The following is a 19868-nucleotide window of genomic DNA, read 5'->3' as shown; positions in this document are numbered from 1 at the left end:
GATTTTCACTTCCGTACGCCGAATTCAGGCTTTATTCTACGTTTTCCCAACAAGTGACGTTACGCCATCACTTCCGGTTTATCAAACGTGCAGAACTACCTTAAAGGATATCCTAGATGACCATATTCGAACTCACTTAAATTTAATCAAGGCTAATCATTCTGAACAAATTTATGAAGATCAATTGAAAAATACAGTCTCTATCACATACACAAGGTTTTTCTTTAATTTTGGCCTAGTGATCTAGTTTTTGACCCCAGATGACACATATTCAAATTCGACCTAGATTTCATCAAAGCACTCATTCTGATTAAAATTCATGCAGATCAATTGAAAAATACAGCCTCTATCGCATACACAAGGTTTTTCTTTGATTTGACCTACTGACCTAGGTTTGACCCCAGATGACCCATATTAAAATTTGACCTAGATTTTATCAAGACAATCATTCTGACCAAATTTAATGAAGATTAATTGAAAAATACAGCCTCTATCTCTTACACAAGATTTTTCTTTCATTTGACCTAGTGAACTACTTTTTGACTACAGATGACCCATATTCAAAGTCATCCTAGATTTCATCAAGGCAATCATTCTGACTAAATTCCATGAAGATCAATTGAAAGATACAGCCTCTATCGCATACACAAGGTATTTCTTAGATGTGACCTAGTGACCTAGTTTTTGAACCTAGATGACCCATATTTAGAACTGACCTCGATTTTATCAAGGCAAACATTCTGACCAAATTTCATAAAGATCAATTGAAAAATACAGCCTCTATCGCATACACAATGTTTTTCTTTGATTTGACCTAGTGACCTAGTTTTTGAACCCAGATGACCCATATTCGAACTCGACCTAGATTTCATCAAAGCACTCATTCTGATTAAAATTCATGAACAGCAATTGAAAAATACAGCCTCTATCGCATACACAAGGTTTTTCTTTGATTTGACCTAGTGACCTAGTTTTTGATTCCAGATGACCCATATTCGAATTCGACTTAAATTTCACCAAGGCAATCATTCTGAACAAAATTTATGAAGATCAATTGAAAAATACAGCCTCTATCGCATACACAAGGTTTTTCTTTGATTTAACCTAGTGACCTAGTTTTTAAACCCAGATGACCCATATTCAAACCCGACTTAAATTTCATCAAGCCAATCATTCTGAGCAAAATTTATGAAGATCAATTGAAAATTACAGCCTCTACCGCATACACAAGGTTTTTCTTTAATTTGACCTAGTGACATAGTTTCTGGCCCCAGATGACCCATATTTGAAATCGATCTTAATTTTATCAAAGGAATCATTCTGACCAAATTTCATGAAGTTCAACTGAAAAATACAGCCTCTATAGCATACACAAGGTTTTTCTTTGATTTAACCTAGTGACCTAGTTTTTGACCCCAGATGACCCATATTCGAACTCGGCCTAGATTTCATCAAGGCAATCATTCTGACCAAATTTCATGAAGGTCAATTGAAAAATACAGCCTCTATCGCATACACAAGATTTTTCTTTGATTTGACCTAGTGACCTGGTTTTTGACCCCAGATGACCCATATTCGAACTCGACCTAGATTTCATCAGGCAATCATTCTGACCAACTTTCATAATATCAATTGAAAAATACAGGCTCTATCGCATACACAAGCTGAATGTTGACATGGACGACAGACAGACAGACGCCGGACATCGAACGATCAGAAAAACTAATAAAAAGTTCACGGTCTTGACAGGCCGGGGACTTTCTGGTTTTGAAAGTATGGTACGAACCAAAGACTTTGGTTCGTCCTAGGTCAAAAATGTCGGGAGAAGTGACTTCTCCCTCCACAGAATTTAGGGAGAAATTGAGGAATTTACGGAGAAGATCCGGCATAGTATTCAGTTTCCTGCCTATATATATATCCACTTTCTATGGGTCTTGCTATAACTTATGAAGGGCAATTATTTAAGGAAATTGATAATTATTGCATTATTATTATCATGAAATTACAAATAAAGTATAAACTTAGCTATGAAAAAGTCGCCTTTAAATTTTTATCCGAAATTTACAAGTCCGAAACTCGTTAATTTATCAGGTGCATGATCGAAACGCCGTGAAAATTTTCATTCATGATTCGATTCTCGGGCATCAACTTGTTCAGATTTATACATTTAATTGATTCATTTATTAATCTTTTCGAAAATAATATCAAACTCGTTGATATTGGCGACCTTTTTACAATATTTTATACGGCAGTTCAGACTTCCGCGGCTGTATCTGAAATAATTTTTGAAGTAATTTTTAATAAAATCAAGAAATAATATACAATTGATGCATAAGATAATGCCTCGTTAAGTTTATCGGCTTTTAACACGCCGATTGAAAATTTTCAAAATGGCGGCGGCTTACAATATTATTAAAGAAGTGATGATCTGGTTTAACATAGCCGTAAGAGTATCAATTTTGGTACCCGGTTTATGACATGCGCTACACAAAGCGAGGGTCCAGCGCAAGCAAGTGTTCCCATTGTTCGTGCTATGTTTCATATCTTGTAATACTGAGGGCATTGATGGTAAAATACTTTAAAAAAACACGCTGAAATGTTATAAAATGCGTTTTATGATCGTCACCTATGCTCAATACATAGTACAAGGAAATTCATTGATGCAAGCATCAAAGACGCCGCCAAGTGTTGTGTCTGAAGTACGTTTATTGCAATATGAGAAATCACCTAATCATTACTTTATTCATCTGACCGGCTACAAATTATCAACATTAGCACATGAAACAATATATGTTATAAACTGTTTAAAACATGAGGAATAAACATGACAGAAAAGTATTACCATGCAATACAAATCATCTGCTTGCAATGACATTGACATTTCGAGTAGGTGGTCCCTTTACATACAAAATTAAAGTTATTATTTCACTAAGGCCAGCACCTGTGAAATCTTATATGCAGGAGCGTGTGTATGAAGTTTCACAGAAATGCAGTTTGTTGGAAAATGAGGTTATGTTAAAAGATAATTATTTCAAAGTTGTGGTTCACAGAAACCATTATTTTTATTATCATGTAATGTAATGAGTGTTTTCTATTCATTGATGAAGTTTCATAGACCTTAGTCACCTACATTATAGATTTCAGAATGCAGATTATACACAGCATTTTACAACAACCAAAAATTTTGTCCAAGAAAAGAATGATGTAACATGAGTAATCTCTATATTGCCCCTATTTACAAAGCATGAATCTTTCTTGTATACTTTTGGAATATCATAGAATTCATTTTATTTTCGGACGAACGATTAACTCGAAGTCCTCGTTGAACCATAAATAAGACAAAAGGTTAAAAATAAGTTAACAGCTCATTTCAACATATATATGCTTATTGATTCCTTTATTTAATTTGTTAATACGTATTACAATGAATTTTATGCAGGCAAAGTGTAATTTTCCGTATTTTTAATTTTTAATATTCTCTTCGAAGTTTACTGAAATGGTATTGTAAAATACATGAATGCTCACTTGTCGCAATTCACACGTTGCGGTATATCTGCGGTGTTCTATTAATAAAAAATGAGATAGGTAAGTAGGTCATGCTAAGACTTGACTTACAGAGTAACCTCCCATATCAATAAATCGTATCAACATTTTGACGAAATTGTAAATAAAAAAATCTTTTCTGCTCTACATATAAGGAGAGGAAAGACAGATAACATTGTTTTATATCACATAATAAGTTGCATTACATACTATTTTTATGTTTTCTTTTTGCCATTGTTTGTTTATTCACTAAAATCTAATGTGCATTATCGTTGGTCATTTTAAAAACTATTCACTGTGTTCAGTTTATCACTCCGAAACTATAATCGTATTCATTACCATCTTTACAGGGTCCGAAATAAAAGTGTATCCCATATACTCGACGCCGCCTCCTGGGCGGCGTCGAAAAATGCTAAAAATTATTGGCTAAACTTAACCAGGGGCGGAGGAGAATGGGGTATGTGGGGGTCCGAACCCCAAGTGTCTGTGACTTAGATATCCGGTAATTACTTTCGTGTAAAGCGACAAGCGTCTACAAGCAGTCACGTGATAATTGGTAAAATTAACTGCCCCAAAGGAGTTTTTAAGGGAAAAGAACAGTTTGAGCAAATTCCCCAATTTTCGAACGTGATCGCGAAAATATTAGAGTGCCAAGATTTTTAACTCCCATTTTTTTATTCTTAGTCGAATTTTGCGAGTTAGCGACCGCTAACTTCGATCCCTGGATATATTTCAAAATTATTTGGACCCAGCTGGGAAAATCATATACCGTATTCAGGTTTTCTCAGCTGGGTACGAGTCCAAACATATCTCTGTATTGTACAGAACAATTAAGAAATAATAAGTTCCGAAGTGTGCTTTATCGTAGAATAACCAATTTTCTTATGCGTAAGAATATATCACGAAGGCCGTAGGGTTACTCCACGATAAATCACACTTGGGAACTTGTTATTTAGATTCTAACACGACAAACTGGTATCAACAGTGTTAGAAAAACTGGTAACTACTTTTTACGACCGTGCTACGCACCTGGATAGGATGACTTCATTGCACAGTGACACACGTGGGTTATTGCAGAATAACCCATGATAGATTTTGCTCTACATGTATGTAGGTTATTTGATGGTTGTGTTAGAATGTTAAATAACCTAATATTATTTCATCTCCCAGGCTCAAAAAAAAAACTCTAATTATTGCATATTACACAGAATGTAGGACATTTCTGTCAGTTTAGAGTAATATGAGCTTGCTTCTACAATTAGTCTAAAGTCAAGGATACACTTACCATAGGCTGAAAAGGTACCATTCTTTACCACTTGAATTACACTGCCAGAAGTTCCTTGATATATCAATTCACATCTGTAAGCCCTGGCATCGTTGCACACCAACTTACTAATATTCATACTCACTGTCAGGTATGTGTTACTGGGTGTATTCTCATAACTGCCACCAGCAATGAAATCTTTGTTGTTGTTAATTGATTGGCTTAATGTAGGAGTTTCAGTTGTTCCTGATTCCATTAGCACTAATGTTTCAAAAATGCCTGAACTTGGCGTAGTTTCTCGTCGTATCTGAATAAAGTAAATGGTGACAACATCGTTCTCAGTGACATCACATCTCATTGTTAATGTTCCTATACTTCCAACCACAACTTTATCCTTTGAAATAGTGAAATCTATCCCCGTAACTGAAACTTAACAAAATAATGGTATTAAAGTCTGCCTGTTGGATGTATTAAAATTACTGTTAACTGACAATATGATAAAAAATTAATGATAAATTGTAACAAATATTAACTTCATATTGTTCACACTACACAATCGCAATGACTATATTCCAATATTTTCAATGATGTTTTAAATGTTAAGAACGTGGGTAACTATATGATGTCCCGTTATCTAAATATCACTTTGATTGTTATCAAACACATCCCTGTACGCAGCAAGATTCAAATAAACAGCCGAAAATAGCACAGACTCATTTGATGAAATATATATTGCCTATTATTTGATACGTGCATATCCAAAATTACTTATCTGCACTCAATTATTCCAGTATACGTATTCTTAATACAAGTGTAAGGTACCAATTTTAAGTTGTCCATGTGTAAGGTTTTTATGTATAACACTGACCCTGTTGGCACCCTAAATTAGGGGTGATTCGTAAAAATATATATTATTTCTTACACATGTGAAGAAGAAGATTGTTTAAAGTTTTCGTTATATCATGCTATGTAAAAACGCCAATTCCTGAACGACTCAAATTTAAATTCCAGTGTCCCATTTAAAAAAGATACTTGGACGAGGTTCATGAAAGAATGCTGCAGACAACGTCTGGTGATTGGGCACAATCTGGTTCACGAGAAGAATAGAGGCCAAGGGATTTATGTTAAGCTTTATTTTAGAGCACAAAGCTGGCATTGCTTTTATGCCAGGGTCAGTCAACTTAAAATTTGACATTTTGCTTTAAAAATGTTGGGAGCAGAACAAAATTTAGTCATCTCAAATTTAGATAATTTTATTTGAATATGTAAAGCTATATGTGTTTTTATGATTGCGTTTCAGTTCAGTTTATTGTTCTTGACTAGCGAGAACATTGCAAATATGTACATGTAAATGACTCATATTCTTGATTTCATTCCAGGTGGTTGTTTCTTTAATGTCTCAAGCACTGATTGTCTATGCATTTTAAAAATTCGGACATTAATATGGACATATTTGCTGGCAGATTAATTGAAAGACGAAACATTTGTTCTCTTAATCATAACAAGCTTCAACAGTTGTTGGTTAGCAATAACCTTAAATCTGCTAATACGCAATGTGCTTCCGAACCAGGCACACATTTCAAGATAGTGTTCATATATCACATAATTATTTTACAAAGAATTCTGTAAATTGCAATTACTTACATGACATTTCTAGCATAATAACAAATTTTAAATCAAAGCTTTATTATATTATCATTTAAATAACACAATTGAACGTTTAAGGCTCATCATACACATTTCGAAATATTCTTTCATGTCTAACAGTGCGGGAATGTTAAAAGGTTATTCAGTCTTGTTCCGTTCAATACGTAGATATGTCTTGGCGAGTGTTCAACTGAAAAGTCATAGTTGACGAGCCGATAGACCTATTAGTCGAATATAACTGGATACGATTATGATTACAAACATATCTCGTATTGTACTGATTTATGTTAAATAACTTTTTATGCTTTAAAGAAAAGAAAACAAGAAAATCATCTAAAAGGAATAACAACCCCAGTCTCAAACAGAATGTGCCAGGGTAGTAAAAATGGGTATTAAACAAGAGATATCAGCAATTGATTTCGGAGTTGAGGGTGATAGGGTGGAGGACTAAAACAGATATCGAGAAACAAAAGAAACTGAAAGTAAAAAGAAATGTTTTTGTACTTTTGTTGTGGTTTTATACATTTCAGAAAATGGTTTTTAAGACATCTTCCACATCAGATCAACTTAGTTATGGACTGATTAATAGCTACATCACAGAAGTTAATAAAGGAGCAAGGAATTAATAATAGGCACACTTTTATTATGTATACGTGCATCTTTGTTATTTATGTCGACAGCTAAATTTTAATGTTGTCTATTTATGTACTACCGATATTCATGGACTTTAAACATTTTTTTATCTGTACCTGTATGTACTAGTATCAGACTATGTTTTCGAATCGTTTCAAAGGCAGACGAGTGTAATCTTTCCTTTGATTGTTGCCAACCCTTGGGAAAATTAATTGCCTCGAGTCGGAACGATAAATACCACACACACAAAAACACGCCCATCAACACACACATTACAGATTATTTACTATGTATAAAAACAAGGATGTAGAATATGTACCTTGTACTGCAGAAAGTATGGCACCCAGGCCAAAATATTTAATAAATCCTGTCATGTTCTGTTGCTTCCTGATTCACACAATTGAAACAAATACGACAGTCCACTGATTGTTGGTTGCGATAAACCTGTACTATAATACAGCATTTTTGTTCCGGGTTCAGTTTACGATTTGCTCTTTTAACGAGGAAGGAAGTACTTGTTTCAGAAATTAAATCAAGGTTGTAAAACTTACAAGAGTGTGTCTATTGTTTTTACTGCTTCATTTCTGCTTCATGTGGGGAAATTGTTGGCTGCTTATGCAGATCTGCCGGATTAAATTATCGCCTTGTATAACTGCAAAATAGTAGTAATACTATAATATGACATTAAACGGAAGTTGCTGCAAGATGGAGCAAAAGGAAACTTCGCACCGAACAAAGCAGTGTATGTAATACTGATAGAACAGAAGATGATAGAACGATGCTGGTGTCTTTGTTGTAGACCCTATACAAACAGACATTCTGACTGGATTTCATGAATATTGGACAAAGAGGCGTGAAACTCACAGGGTGAAAGGGGAAAAAACAAAACACTGTGGCATTTTAGATTAACATTTGGCATAATTTAACCTTGAACTATAACGCCATACAAAACTAAGATTAAAGAGGCTTATCGTCACCCCAAGTTCGTTTTATAAACACATTACTCTTACTTTTTAATGTTTTTTTTTTTTTTTTTTGTTTAACCGTGATGATTTAATCAAAGGCCTGAAGGGCCTGAGTCGGCTAATGATTGATGTACTGACAGTATAGTCTACCAGTTTCAGTTTGTTTTTAGTTTTTTTCTTACAATTTCATAACACAGCTCGATATTTACCCAAAATATTATATCCGGATACGATTACACTTTTCTCAAGTTTCAACAATATATTTTACAAATTGTGATGATACGGAGACATTTAGTAGCAATTGGCAGTATCTGACATTGAAGTTTACGGTTAAATTACCTCTTATTTAAATCTTTTCATAAAAAAGTTGTTTCGTTTCGTGAAAGCAGCCAAACATAGACGATCTACTTTCGATTTCAAAAACTACAAGAAAATACAATTTAATGTTTCGCCGATTTGTTTATTTCTCGAAAAATAAGAATTAAAATCATTTTTAATATCAGTAGTAACTAAACAAACCAGTAAGAGCTTCTTCTTCCGATAATTTATCCGTTTACTGACTGCAAAATTTAACCCACGCAAAGTTTATAGAAATCATACGATGCGTGTATACGTTCAATGTGGGAGAATTAAGGCTGATCGGCTATGTTACCTAACGCATCCAGACGATTCAGATTTTGTTTTTAAAAAAAGCATTGTGTGCGTTTCTGTAATTTTATATACGTTTTTATACGCTTAGAAATTATTAGACATGCGTATTTGCATTATTTCTATACGTAATTTAAGCTAATACGCATCTTATCTGGAGCCCTGTGGAACTATTTTTTGTCTTTCGCTGGATGTTACGCAAGCTTTGTAAGCCTGCGCAATTCTTAAAAGGCCTAACTAAACTAAAGGAACCAGCGTGGGAGCCATCTGGTCTAGTCGCGTAATGGCTGCCAGGTATTTGAACACTAATTTTTCACTTGGCATGGCAACAGAGGTCTAAATTGAGGCTAGTTTTTGTTTAAATTTCATTGTGGATGTATTGATGACATTTTGGTAGGAAAAATGGGAGAGCAGGACGATTTGGTGAAGTCAAGCTCAATTTTAGTATGAGTAGTACTTCCAGGTCACAGCAGTGTGATTTTGATGTCAGTTTACAGTAAGTAAATGTGACCAGAGAAATCTCTCTTAGAAGATACATGACCCCTACTTTTCTCTTCATTTTATATCAGTTTTATCATAACTCTTTAAAATGAGGTAAGGATTTGTTCTCTGAAATGGGTCTAGCTATGTTTGGTAGCTCTTTGAAAAAGGTCAGTTTTATATAGAATATATAGGGAAAACTATTTAGGCTATTAATAATTGTGACCTATAAGAAAATGTGGGCAAAAATTGAGATTTGTCCAGATATTGATATAAATGAACTAGTTTGGTCAGATTTTGGTAAAAAATGAGCATTTCATTGAAATTTTGCTGCAAAAAATGATAAAAACCCAAAAAATCACATTTTCACTGTTTTGGGGGTATTTTTTTAAAAAAAAATGCAAATTTGCACTCTAAATTATGCCCATCTATACCTTTCAGAGGGGCCATTTGGTATATTTCAAAGTGTTAATGTGTAATTTGCTTGCAAATTATGGTGAAAATTTATGAAATAGGGCAAAAACCAGCTCTGGCTAAAAGAACTGGTTAAAAATTATGTCGCGACATCAGTTTTGAAGGAAAATTGGTGCAGGGACAGGCGTTACTGAAAATGCCATAAAACCTGGAAAACTGATTTAATTAAGCTGAAACTTGGTATTTTTCATGCAGATGTGTTACTGGTACTATACAAATGAAATTGAGACTATTACAGAAAAACAGTTTTTCTTATAAGAAAATGTGGGCAAAAATTGAGATTTGTCTAGATATTGATATAAATGAACTAGTTTGGTCAGATTTTGGTAAAAAATGAGCATTTCATTGAAATTTTGCTGCAAAAAATGATAAAAACCCAAAAAATCACATTTTCACTGTTTTGGGGGTATTTTTTTTAAACATACTGAAGAATTGGGCAAAAATCATTTCTATTATCTTTCCTTATTTATTGAGGTCAATGCTATACCTTGTTGTCTCCCTTCGACCGTCTAGCTAAATATCGATCACTATCGGATATTTTTTAGATCGTTATGGTTCGGCTATCTCCGCTTATCGTATCACGGGAGGTGCCGATCATAAAAAACAAGGATTATAGATTAGAGATCTCCTGTAAAAACGTAGTGGGAAGGGTGATTTATTTTACACCAATTTTAAGTACCGGTAAAACAACAACAGCAAATATAGTCATCAACTTGGTTTAATTCTGGTTTTCAATAATGTAAAATACGGAACGGAAAAATGAAGACACTACGTTATTTATTCTTTTATTTTGCATAGTCAAAGAGCTGTAAAAAAGTGTTTTATACTTCTTTGGCATAGTATATGAAAATATGATCAACACTATATTATCTTCTTTATATTTTACATTAAAGAAACTTAGACATAAAAACAAATATGAATACACAAAATCATGTATATTAGGCGAGCATAACATACATGTACATGAAACTATTATCTTAAAAAATAGAAAGCAGGAAAAAAAAATTTTTTTTAAAGTGCTTACAAACTTGACAATTTCATTTTCAGTTATTATAAATAAATGTGAAATGCGTTTTTTATTATTATTATTAATCATATTTAATTAATTTTGCTATGTAATGAACATTTGAAAAACATATTGTCACACACTGATGAAAAATGAACAGAAAAACAAACTAGCAAACATACTTGACAATGTAAAAGGTATCTTTTTATGACACCAGAGCCTGTTAATTGGAAGTGTGACCTATTTGCCCCCGAGCCAGTCATTGTGTAATAAAGTATGTGCGAATTATGACTTCTCAATGTTTCTCAAAAGGGACTGACTGACTGATTTAATAAATGTCAGATTTTTAAAATAAAAAGTGGAAAACCTAAGAATAAAACAAGCACAGCATAGAAAAAGTCTTTTAGATAAGATTTAGGATAAAGTGACACTAATGTAGTGTAAAGGCTATTCATAATAACTATCAAGAATATTTTTACTGTATGAACAGGGGATTACAGATTTTTCATATCTTTTAGCGCGTGCTATACCTTCTTGAGATTAGCTGTGCGTACATTCAGTTCAATTCAATTTCGATTTATTGCATAAATACAATGCCTACAGCAAGTGAAAGCATTATATAATATGGAGCAGAGAAAGTACATAATAATAATCAGGAGAGACAATAAACCAAAGAGCTATAAAAAATTAAAAATGTATTTTATACTTCTTTGAATAAACTAATAAATCAATAAACGACAATTTTTCACAGTGTTGTCACAAAACTTCTATACTATAATATTTTCACTCATAGGCGAACTTTTAACACGTTTTCTGTATATCTATACTTTAATATCGAACAATTAACCTGTATTCAGGAAAAAATACTGTTAATCAAATACAAGCAAATACTCAATCACTGTCCCATTATCTTATGTATCTAATATTTGTACTTGAAAATGAAAAAATATATTTATTGTGTATTTAAGTCTCGTTCATTAAACATGTTACAATTTTCAAAATGATCTTACGCAGTCACCGAGAAGATTATTATCTGTGTAATAAAAAGACCTGATCGTCCCTAATCCCCTAATAAAAAGGTGTTGATAAGCAATAAACTTGCAAAAAGCTGTTAATTGGTAATAAACAACTATCGAAAAGCGCTTTAATATGGCTGTTTCAGAGGCTCCGAAAACAATTTACTCAAATGTTGCATTATATAAATTCTTTATAACATATTTATGGTTAAAACTTAAACTAAGGGGTATAAGTATAATTAAACGAATCTTTAAAATACGAGACAGTGGTTTAGAAAGAAATATATATAGTCGCAACGTGCATCATGTCTTATATATTATTTTATTTATTAACATGATACGTCAGCATCTTTCTCTGTAACATTTATTTTGCGGAAAGCTAGTAATTCCCAAAAACTATGGTTCGCCTTAATATAATTGAAATTATTCCCGCACTGTTATTATCACTTAATACTATGTTGTAACAATCATATTTTCTGTATCATCGGCAGCTAAACTTCGGGCGAGTTCGTGCGTTTCCGCACGCGTCCGGAAATACCACGGGCACGGCAAATAAAGAAATAATACTAAAATCACCAACTTTTAAACGTCTAGGGAAGCAAGAAGACATTAAAATAATTTCAAAATAAAAACATATATAAAAAGTTTATTGTCTGAAGAATACTTCAGTAGAATAATAAATATTCTCAAAATATGAATAAAGTGGCTACAGGGAAAAGAATAAGATACTATCACAGGTTTTTGCTTATTTTATTCAGTAACTATATGCCGTAAACGGAGACTGATAGTGATGTTTTTTAATCGCCAAGGGAAGCATTAATTCTTCATTTTAGATAAATATTTTTTATATCTTTGTAAAGAGAAAAGAATGACGAACACTTCAATAGGATAATAAATATTGTGTGTTCATTCTAATTAAAACAATATTTGTTCAAACTGTTTTTCCTTCTTTGTTTCTATTGGAAAATATCAACCAGATAAAAATCGATATCGCACTGCCAGGTGATTTCAAGGGGGATAATTTTACCGATAAGACGACAAATTTTACCTGATTGTTGATCATGAAAATGCAAATTTGCACTCTAAATTATGCCCATCTATACCTTTCAGAGGGGCCATTGGTATATTTCAAAGTGTTAATGTGTAATTTGCTTGCAAATTATGGTGAAAATTTATGAAATAGGGCAAAAACCAGCTCTGGCTAGAAGAACTGGTTAAAAATTATGTCGCGACATCAGTTTTGAAGGAAAATTGGTGCAGGGACAGGCGTAACTGAAAATGCCATAAAACCTGGAAAACTGATTTAATTAAGTTGAAACTTGGTATTTTTCATGCAGATGTGTTACTGGTACTATACAAATGAAATTGAGACTATTACAGAAAAACAGTTTTTCTTATAGGCCTAACTAAACTAAAGGAACTAGCGTGGGAGCCATCTGGTCTAGTCGCGTAATGGCTGCCAGGTATTTGAACACTAATTTTTCACTTGGCATGGCAACAGAGGTCTAAATTGAGGCTAGTTTTTGTTTAAATTTCATTGTGGATGTATTGTTGACATTTTGGTAGGAAAAATGGGAGAGCAGGTTGTATTTGGTGAAGTCAAGCTCAATTTTAGGATGAGTAGTACTTCCAGGTCACAGCAGTGTGATTTTGATGTCAGTTTACAGTAAGTAAATGTGACCAGAGAAATCTCTCTTAGAAGATACATGACCACTACTTTTCTCTTCATTTTATATCAGTTTTATCATAACTCTTTAAAATGAGGTAAGGATTTGTTCTCTGAAATGGGTCTAGCTATGTTTGGTAGCTCTTTGAAAAAGGTCAGTTTTATATAGAATATATAGGGAAAACTATTTAGGCTATTGTGACCAAAATGCACATTTATGCTTAATGAGTTACATTCGAGTATTGCACAATTACAAGTTATAAATATGACAGATTACATCGTATATTGGTCATAGCAAAGGGAATTGACACAACTTAACTTCATTCATGCAGTGAACTGTTTGAAATTTGAGAAATCTAATGGAACTACATCCCTTCACGTGTTATTCGGTCCATTTAGAGAATCGCTGAACAGCAAGGACTCGTCAAAAGGCTTTCAGCCTTTAGCCGACTCAAAAACTGAAATTATAACTTTCACAAAACCACGAATAAAATATCTATCAAATCCTAACATGTATTCTAAGTATTTTTCATAAAATTTTGTTAGGACGTCCTTGGTAAAATGAACAAAATAAGCAACTCTAAAAACGACTTTTAAAGAAATAGCAGTATTGACACCAGTACAGGTTTTTCAAGGAAGCAGACTCGAGAGTGGAGTGGTTACAATAAGCTTGAAGCTTTCATCACAATCGAGCTAAAACAAATTAGTACAAACTAAAACATAATAGTATAAACTAAAGAAATAGCACGTAAATTACTAAGGACGTAAATACCTTCTTCTAATAATGGCATATATATCACCTTTTTTGTTATTTTTATTATTTTAAGAAATGTACACTTAAAACAGAATGGCTCGGATAATTCACGCCTTCAAGTATGTCTGGGTTTGTTTTGTTTTTTTTGTCATTTTTATCATTGAACAATTTTATATGAAAGGTCCTCATGAAATAAAGTCTTAAATCACAAATTGTTTATTTGTATTTATCGGCGTTAAGTTGGCAGTACAGCAGTAGCAGCAGTAGGAGCAGTTAACTCCTCCTACTGCCATCAGTTACAGCAGTTAACTGCTCCTACTTGAGACCGGCTCACGAGTAAACAAGAGTTTTCCCGGAATAGCCACTATGCTGCTCCCCCATAGACCGTCACCCTCTACAGCGGCTGCCCGGTCTCAACCCAAACTCAAGATCCCATAGGGACCTCCTATTAACTGCTGGAACGATTTTAGGCCTCCCGGACCCACCCCCGCCTCACACCTCGACCCGGGTTTCTCCCAAACAAGAGTTTTCCCGGAATGGCGGCCACCCGTGTCTGGTGGGGGACAACCCTCTCTACAATGGCCACCCGGTCCGATCCAAAACTCAAGGTCTGGGGCGGAGCTGGGGGCGGACAAACTGAAAAAAGTGGAAAATTCCGAAAATAACCTAAAACCAAATTTGAGACACGCTCACGAGTAAACAAGAGTTTTCCCGGAATAGCCACTATGCTAGTCCCCCATAGACCGTCACCCACTACAGCGGCCACCCGGTCTCAACCCAAACTCAAGATCCCATAGGGACCTCCTATTAACTGCTGGAACGATTTTAGGCCACCCCCGGACCCAGCCCCGCCTCACACCTCGACCGGGGTTTCTCCCAAACAAGAGTTTTCCCGGAATGGCGGCCACCCGTGCCTGCTGGGGGACAACCCTCTCTACAATGGCCACCCGGTCCGATCCAAAACTCAAGGTCTGGGGCGGAGCTGGGGGCGCACAAACTGAAAAAAGTGGAAAACTCCGAAAATGACCTAAAACCAACTTTGAGACCCGCTCACGAGTAAACAAGAGTTTTCCCGGAATAGCCACTATGCTGGTCCCCCACAGACCGTCACCCTCTACAGCGGCCATCCGGTCTCAACCCAAACTCAAGATCCCATAGGGACCTCCTATTAACTGCTGGAACGATTTCAGGCCACCCCGGACCCAGCCCCGCCTCACCTCGACACGGGTTTCTCCCAAACAAGAGTTTTCCCGGAATAGCGGCCACCCGTGCCCGGTGGGGGACAACCCTCTCTACAATAGCCACCCGGTCCGATCCAAACTCAAGGTCTGGGGCGGAGCTGGGGGGGCGCACAAACTGAAAAAAGTGTAAAATTCCGAAAAAGACCTAAAACCAACTTTAAGACCCGCACACGAGTAAACAAGAGTTTTCCCGGAATAGCCACTATGCTGGTCCCCGATAGACCGTCACCCTCTACAGCGGCCACCCGGTCTCAACCAAACTCAAGATCCATAGGGACCTCCTATTAACTGCTGGAACGATTTAGAGGCACCCGGACACAGCACCGCCTCACACCTCGACCCGGATTTCTCCCAAACAAGAGTTTTCACGGAATGGCGGCCACCCGTGCTGATGGGGGACAACCTCTCTACAATGGCACCCAGTCCGATCCAAAACTCAAGGTCTGGGGCGGAGCTGGTGGCGCACAAACTGAAAAAGTGAAAATTCCGAAAATGACCTAAAACAACTTTGAGACCGCTCACGAGTAAACAAGAGTTTTCCGGAATAGGCCACTATGCTGGTCCCCATAGACCGTCACCCTCTACAGCGGCCACCCGGTCTCAACCCAAACTCAGATCCCATAGGGACCTCCTATTAACTGCTGGAACAACTTTAGGCCATCCCGGACCAACCCCGCCTCACACCTCGACCCGGGTTTCTCCCAAACAAGAGTTTTCCCGGAATGGCGGCCACCCGTGCCTGGTGGGGGACAACCCTCTCTACAATGGCCACCCGGTCCGATCCAAAACTCAAGGTCTGGGGCGGAGGTGGGGTCGCACAAACTGAAAAAAGTGGAAAATTCCGAAAATGACCTAAAACCAACTTCGAGACCGGCTCATGACTAAACAAGAGTTTTCCCGGAATAGCCACTATGCTGGTCCCCCATAGACCGTCACCCTCTACAGCGGCCACCTGGTCTCAACCCAAACTCAAGATCCCATAGGGACCTCCTATTAACTGCTGAAACGATTTTAGGCCGCCCCGGACCCAGCCCTGCCTCACACCTCGACCCAGGTTTCTCCCAAACAAGAGTTTTCCCGGAATGGCGGCCACCCGTGCCTGGTGGGGGACAACCCTGTCTACAATGGCCACCCGGTCCGATCCAAAACTCAAGGTCTGGGGCGGAGCTGGGGGCGCACAAATGAAAAAGTGGAAAATTCGAAATGGACCTAAAACCAACTTTGAGACCGGCTCACGAGTAAACAAGAGTTTTCCCGGAATAGCCACTATGCTGGTTCCCCATAGACCGTCACCCTCTACAGCGGCCACCCGATCTCAACCCAAACTCAAGATCCCATAGGGACCTCCTATTAACTGCTGGAACGATTTTAGGCCACCCGGACCCAACCCCGCCTCACACCTCGACCCGGGTTTCTCCCAAACAAGAGTTTTCCCGGAATGGCGGCCACCCGTGCCTGGTGGGGGACAACCCTCTCTACAATGGCCACCCGGTCTGATCCAAAACTCAAGGTCTGGGGCGGAGCTGGGGGGCGCACAACTGAAAAAAGTGGAAAATTCCGAAAATGACCTAAATCCAACTTTGAGACGACTCACGAGTAAACAAAGGTTTTCCCGGAATAGCCACTATGCTGCTCCCCATAGACCGTCACCTCTACAGCGGCCACCTGGTCTCAACCCAAACTCAAGATCCATAGGGACCTCCTATTAACTGCTGGAACTATTTTAGGCCACCAGGACCCAGCCCGCCTCACACCTCGACCCGGGTTTCTCCCAACAAGTGTTTTCACGGAATGGCGGCCACCCGTGCCTGGTGGGGGACAACCTCTCTACAATGGCCACCCGGTCCGATCCAAAACTCAAGGTCTGGGGCGGAGCTGGGGGCGCACAAACTGAAAAAAGTGGAAAATTCCGAAAATGACCTAAAACCAACTTTGAGACCGGCTCAAGAGTAAACAAGAGTTTTCCCGGAATAGCCACTATGCTGGTCCTCCATAGACCGTCACCCTCTACAGCGGCCACCCGGTCTCAACCCAAACTCAAGATCCCATAAGGACCTCCTATTAACTGCTGGAACGATTTTAGGCCACCCCGGACCCAGCTCCGCCTCATAACCTCGACCCGGGTTTCTCCCAAACAAGTGTTTTCACGGAATGGCGGCCACCGTGCTGGTGGGGGACAACCCTCTCTACAATGGCCACCCGGTCGATCCAAAACTCAAGGTTTGGGGCGGAGCTGGGGGCGCACAAACTGAAAAAAGTGGAAAATCCGAAAATGACCTAAAACCAACTTTGAGACGGCTCAAGAGTTAAACAAGAGTTTTCCCGGAATAGCCACTATGCTGGTCCCCGATAGACCGTCACCCTCTACAGCGGCACCGGACTCAACCCAAACTCAGATCCCATGGGGGACCTCCTATTAACTGCTGGAACGATTTGAGGCCACCCGGACACAGCCCCGCCTCACACCTCGACCGGATTTCTCCCAAACAAGAGTTTTCCGGAATGGCGACCACCCGTGCCTGGTGGGGGACAACCCTCTCTACAATGGCCACCCGGTCGATCCAAAACTCAAAGTCTGGGGCGGGCTGTGGTCGCACAAACTGAAAAAAGTGGAAAATTCCGAAAATGACCTAAAACCAACTTTGAGACCCGCTCACGAGTAAACAAGACTTTTCCCGGAATAGCCACTATGCTGGTTCCCCATAGACCGTCACCCTCTACAGCGGCCACCCGGTCTCAACCCAAACTCAAGATCCCATAGGGACCTCCTATTAACTGCTGGAACGATTCTAGGCCACCCCGGACCCAGCACCGCCTCACACCTCGACCCGGGTTTCTCCCAAACAAGAGTTTTCCCGGAATGGCGGCCACCCGTGCCTGGTGGGGGACAACCCTGTCTACAATGGCCACCCGGTCTGATCCAAACTCAAGGTCTGGGGCGGAGCTGGGGGCGCACAAACTGAAAAAAGTGGAAAATTCCGAAAATGACCTAAATCCAACTTTGAGACCCGCTCACGAGTAAACAAGAGTTTTCCCGGAATAGCCACTATGCTGGTCCCAACAGACGTCACCCTCTACAGCGGCCACTGGTCTCAACCCAAACTCAAGATCCCATAGGGACCTCCTATTAACTGCTGGAACTATTTTAGGCCACCCGGACCCAGCCCGCCTCACACCTCGACCGGGTTTCTCCCAAACAAGAGTTTTCCCGGAATGGGCGGCCACCGTGCTGGTGGGGGACAACCCTCTCTACAATGGCCACCCGGTCCGATCCAAAACTCAAGGTCTGGGGCGGAGCTGGGGGCGCACAAACTGAAAAAAGTGGAAAACTCCGAAAATGACCTAAAACCAAGTTTGAGACCGGCTCACGAGTAAACAAGTGTTTTCCTGGAATAGCCACTATGCTGGTCCCCCATAGACCGTCACCCTCTACAGCGGCCACCCGGTCTCAACCCAAACTCAAGATCCCATAGGGACCTCCTAATAACTGCTGGAATGATTTTTGGCCACCCAGGACCCAGCCCCGCCTCACACCTCGACCCGGGTTTCTCCCAAATAAGAGTTTTCCCGGAAGGGCGGCCACCCGTGCCTGGTGGGGGACAACCCTGTCTACAATGGCCACCCGGTCTGATCAAAACTAAGGTCTGGGGCGGAGCTGGGGGCGCACAAACTGAAAAAAGTGGAAAATTCGAAAATGACCTAAATCCAACTTTGAGACCCGTCACGAGTAAACAAGAGTTTTCCCGGAATAGCCACTATGCTGGTCCCAATAGACCGTCACCTCTTACAGCGGCCCTGGTCTCAACCCAAACTCAAGATCCCATAGGACCTCCTATTAACTGCTGAGAACGATTTTAGGCCACCCGGACCCAGCCCGCCTCACACCTCGACCGGCTTTCTCCCAAACAAGAGTTTTCCCGGAATGGCGGGCCACCCGTGCCTGGTGGGGGGCAACCCTCTCTACAAGGGCACCCGGTCCGATCCAAAACTCAAGGTCTGGGCGGAGCTGGGGGCGCACAAACTGAAAAAAGTGGAAAACTCCGAAAATGACCTAAAACCAACTTTGAGACCGGCTCCGAGTAAACAAGTGTTTTCCTGGAATAGCCACTATGCTGGTCCCCATAGACCGTCACCCTCTACAGCGGCACCCGGTCTCAACCCAAACTCAAGATCCATAGGGACCTCCTACTAACTGCTGGAATGATTTTTGGCCACCGGACCAGCCCGCCTCACACCTCGACCGGGTTTCTCCAAATAAGAGTTTTCCCGGAAGGGCGGCCACCCGTGCCTGGTGCGGGACAATCCTCTCTACAATGGCCACCCGGTCCGATCCAAAACTCAAGGTCTGGGGCGGAGCTGGGGCGGAGCTGGGGGCGCACAAACTGAAAAAAGTGGAAAATTCCGAAAAAGACCATAAACCAACGTTGAGACCCGCTCACGAGTAAACAAGAGTTTTCCCGGAATAGCCACTATGCTGGTCCCCTATAGACCGTCACCCTCTACAGCGGCCACCCGGTCTCAACCCAAATCT

The 19868-nt window shown here is 39.1% G+C and overlaps 2 protein-coding genes across 5 annotated transcripts in view; both read right to left on the bottom strand.

Annotated features, from left to right (window-relative positions):
- The window catches only part of LOC123545187 (uncharacterized), an 88620-nt gene extending 81067 nt beyond the window's left edge, over positions 1 to 7553 (bottom strand). For 2 of the 4 annotated variants that reach the window (XR_008372847.1, XM_053553311.1), the window contains exon 1: positions 7407 to 7552. Coding sequence is in view for 3 of the 4 variants with exons in the window: in XM_053553311.1 (XP_053409286.1) it covers positions 7407 to 7461 (55 nt within the window). In the remaining variant the exon portion in view is untranslated. Of the gene's footprint in view, positions 1 to 7406 lie in introns of all 4 variants that reach the window. The other 2 variants (XM_053553312.1, XM_053553313.1) reach the window with 1 other exon arrangement.
- LOC123561328 (heterogeneous nuclear ribonucleoprotein A2 homolog 1-like) overlaps positions 1 to 19868 on the bottom strand; it is a 192476-nt gene that overhangs the window by 111886 nt on the left and 60722 nt on the right. The window lies entirely within an intron of this gene.

The sequence above is a fragment of the Mercenaria mercenaria genome, chromosome 10 (assembly GCF_021730395.1).
Source record: "Mercenaria mercenaria strain notata chromosome 10, MADL_Memer_1, whole genome shotgun sequence".
In the NCBI taxonomy this organism is placed as follows: Eukaryota; Metazoa; Mollusca; class Bivalvia; order Venerida; family Veneridae; genus Mercenaria; species Mercenaria mercenaria.
This window is presented reverse-complemented; position numbering and strand designations above follow the sequence as displayed.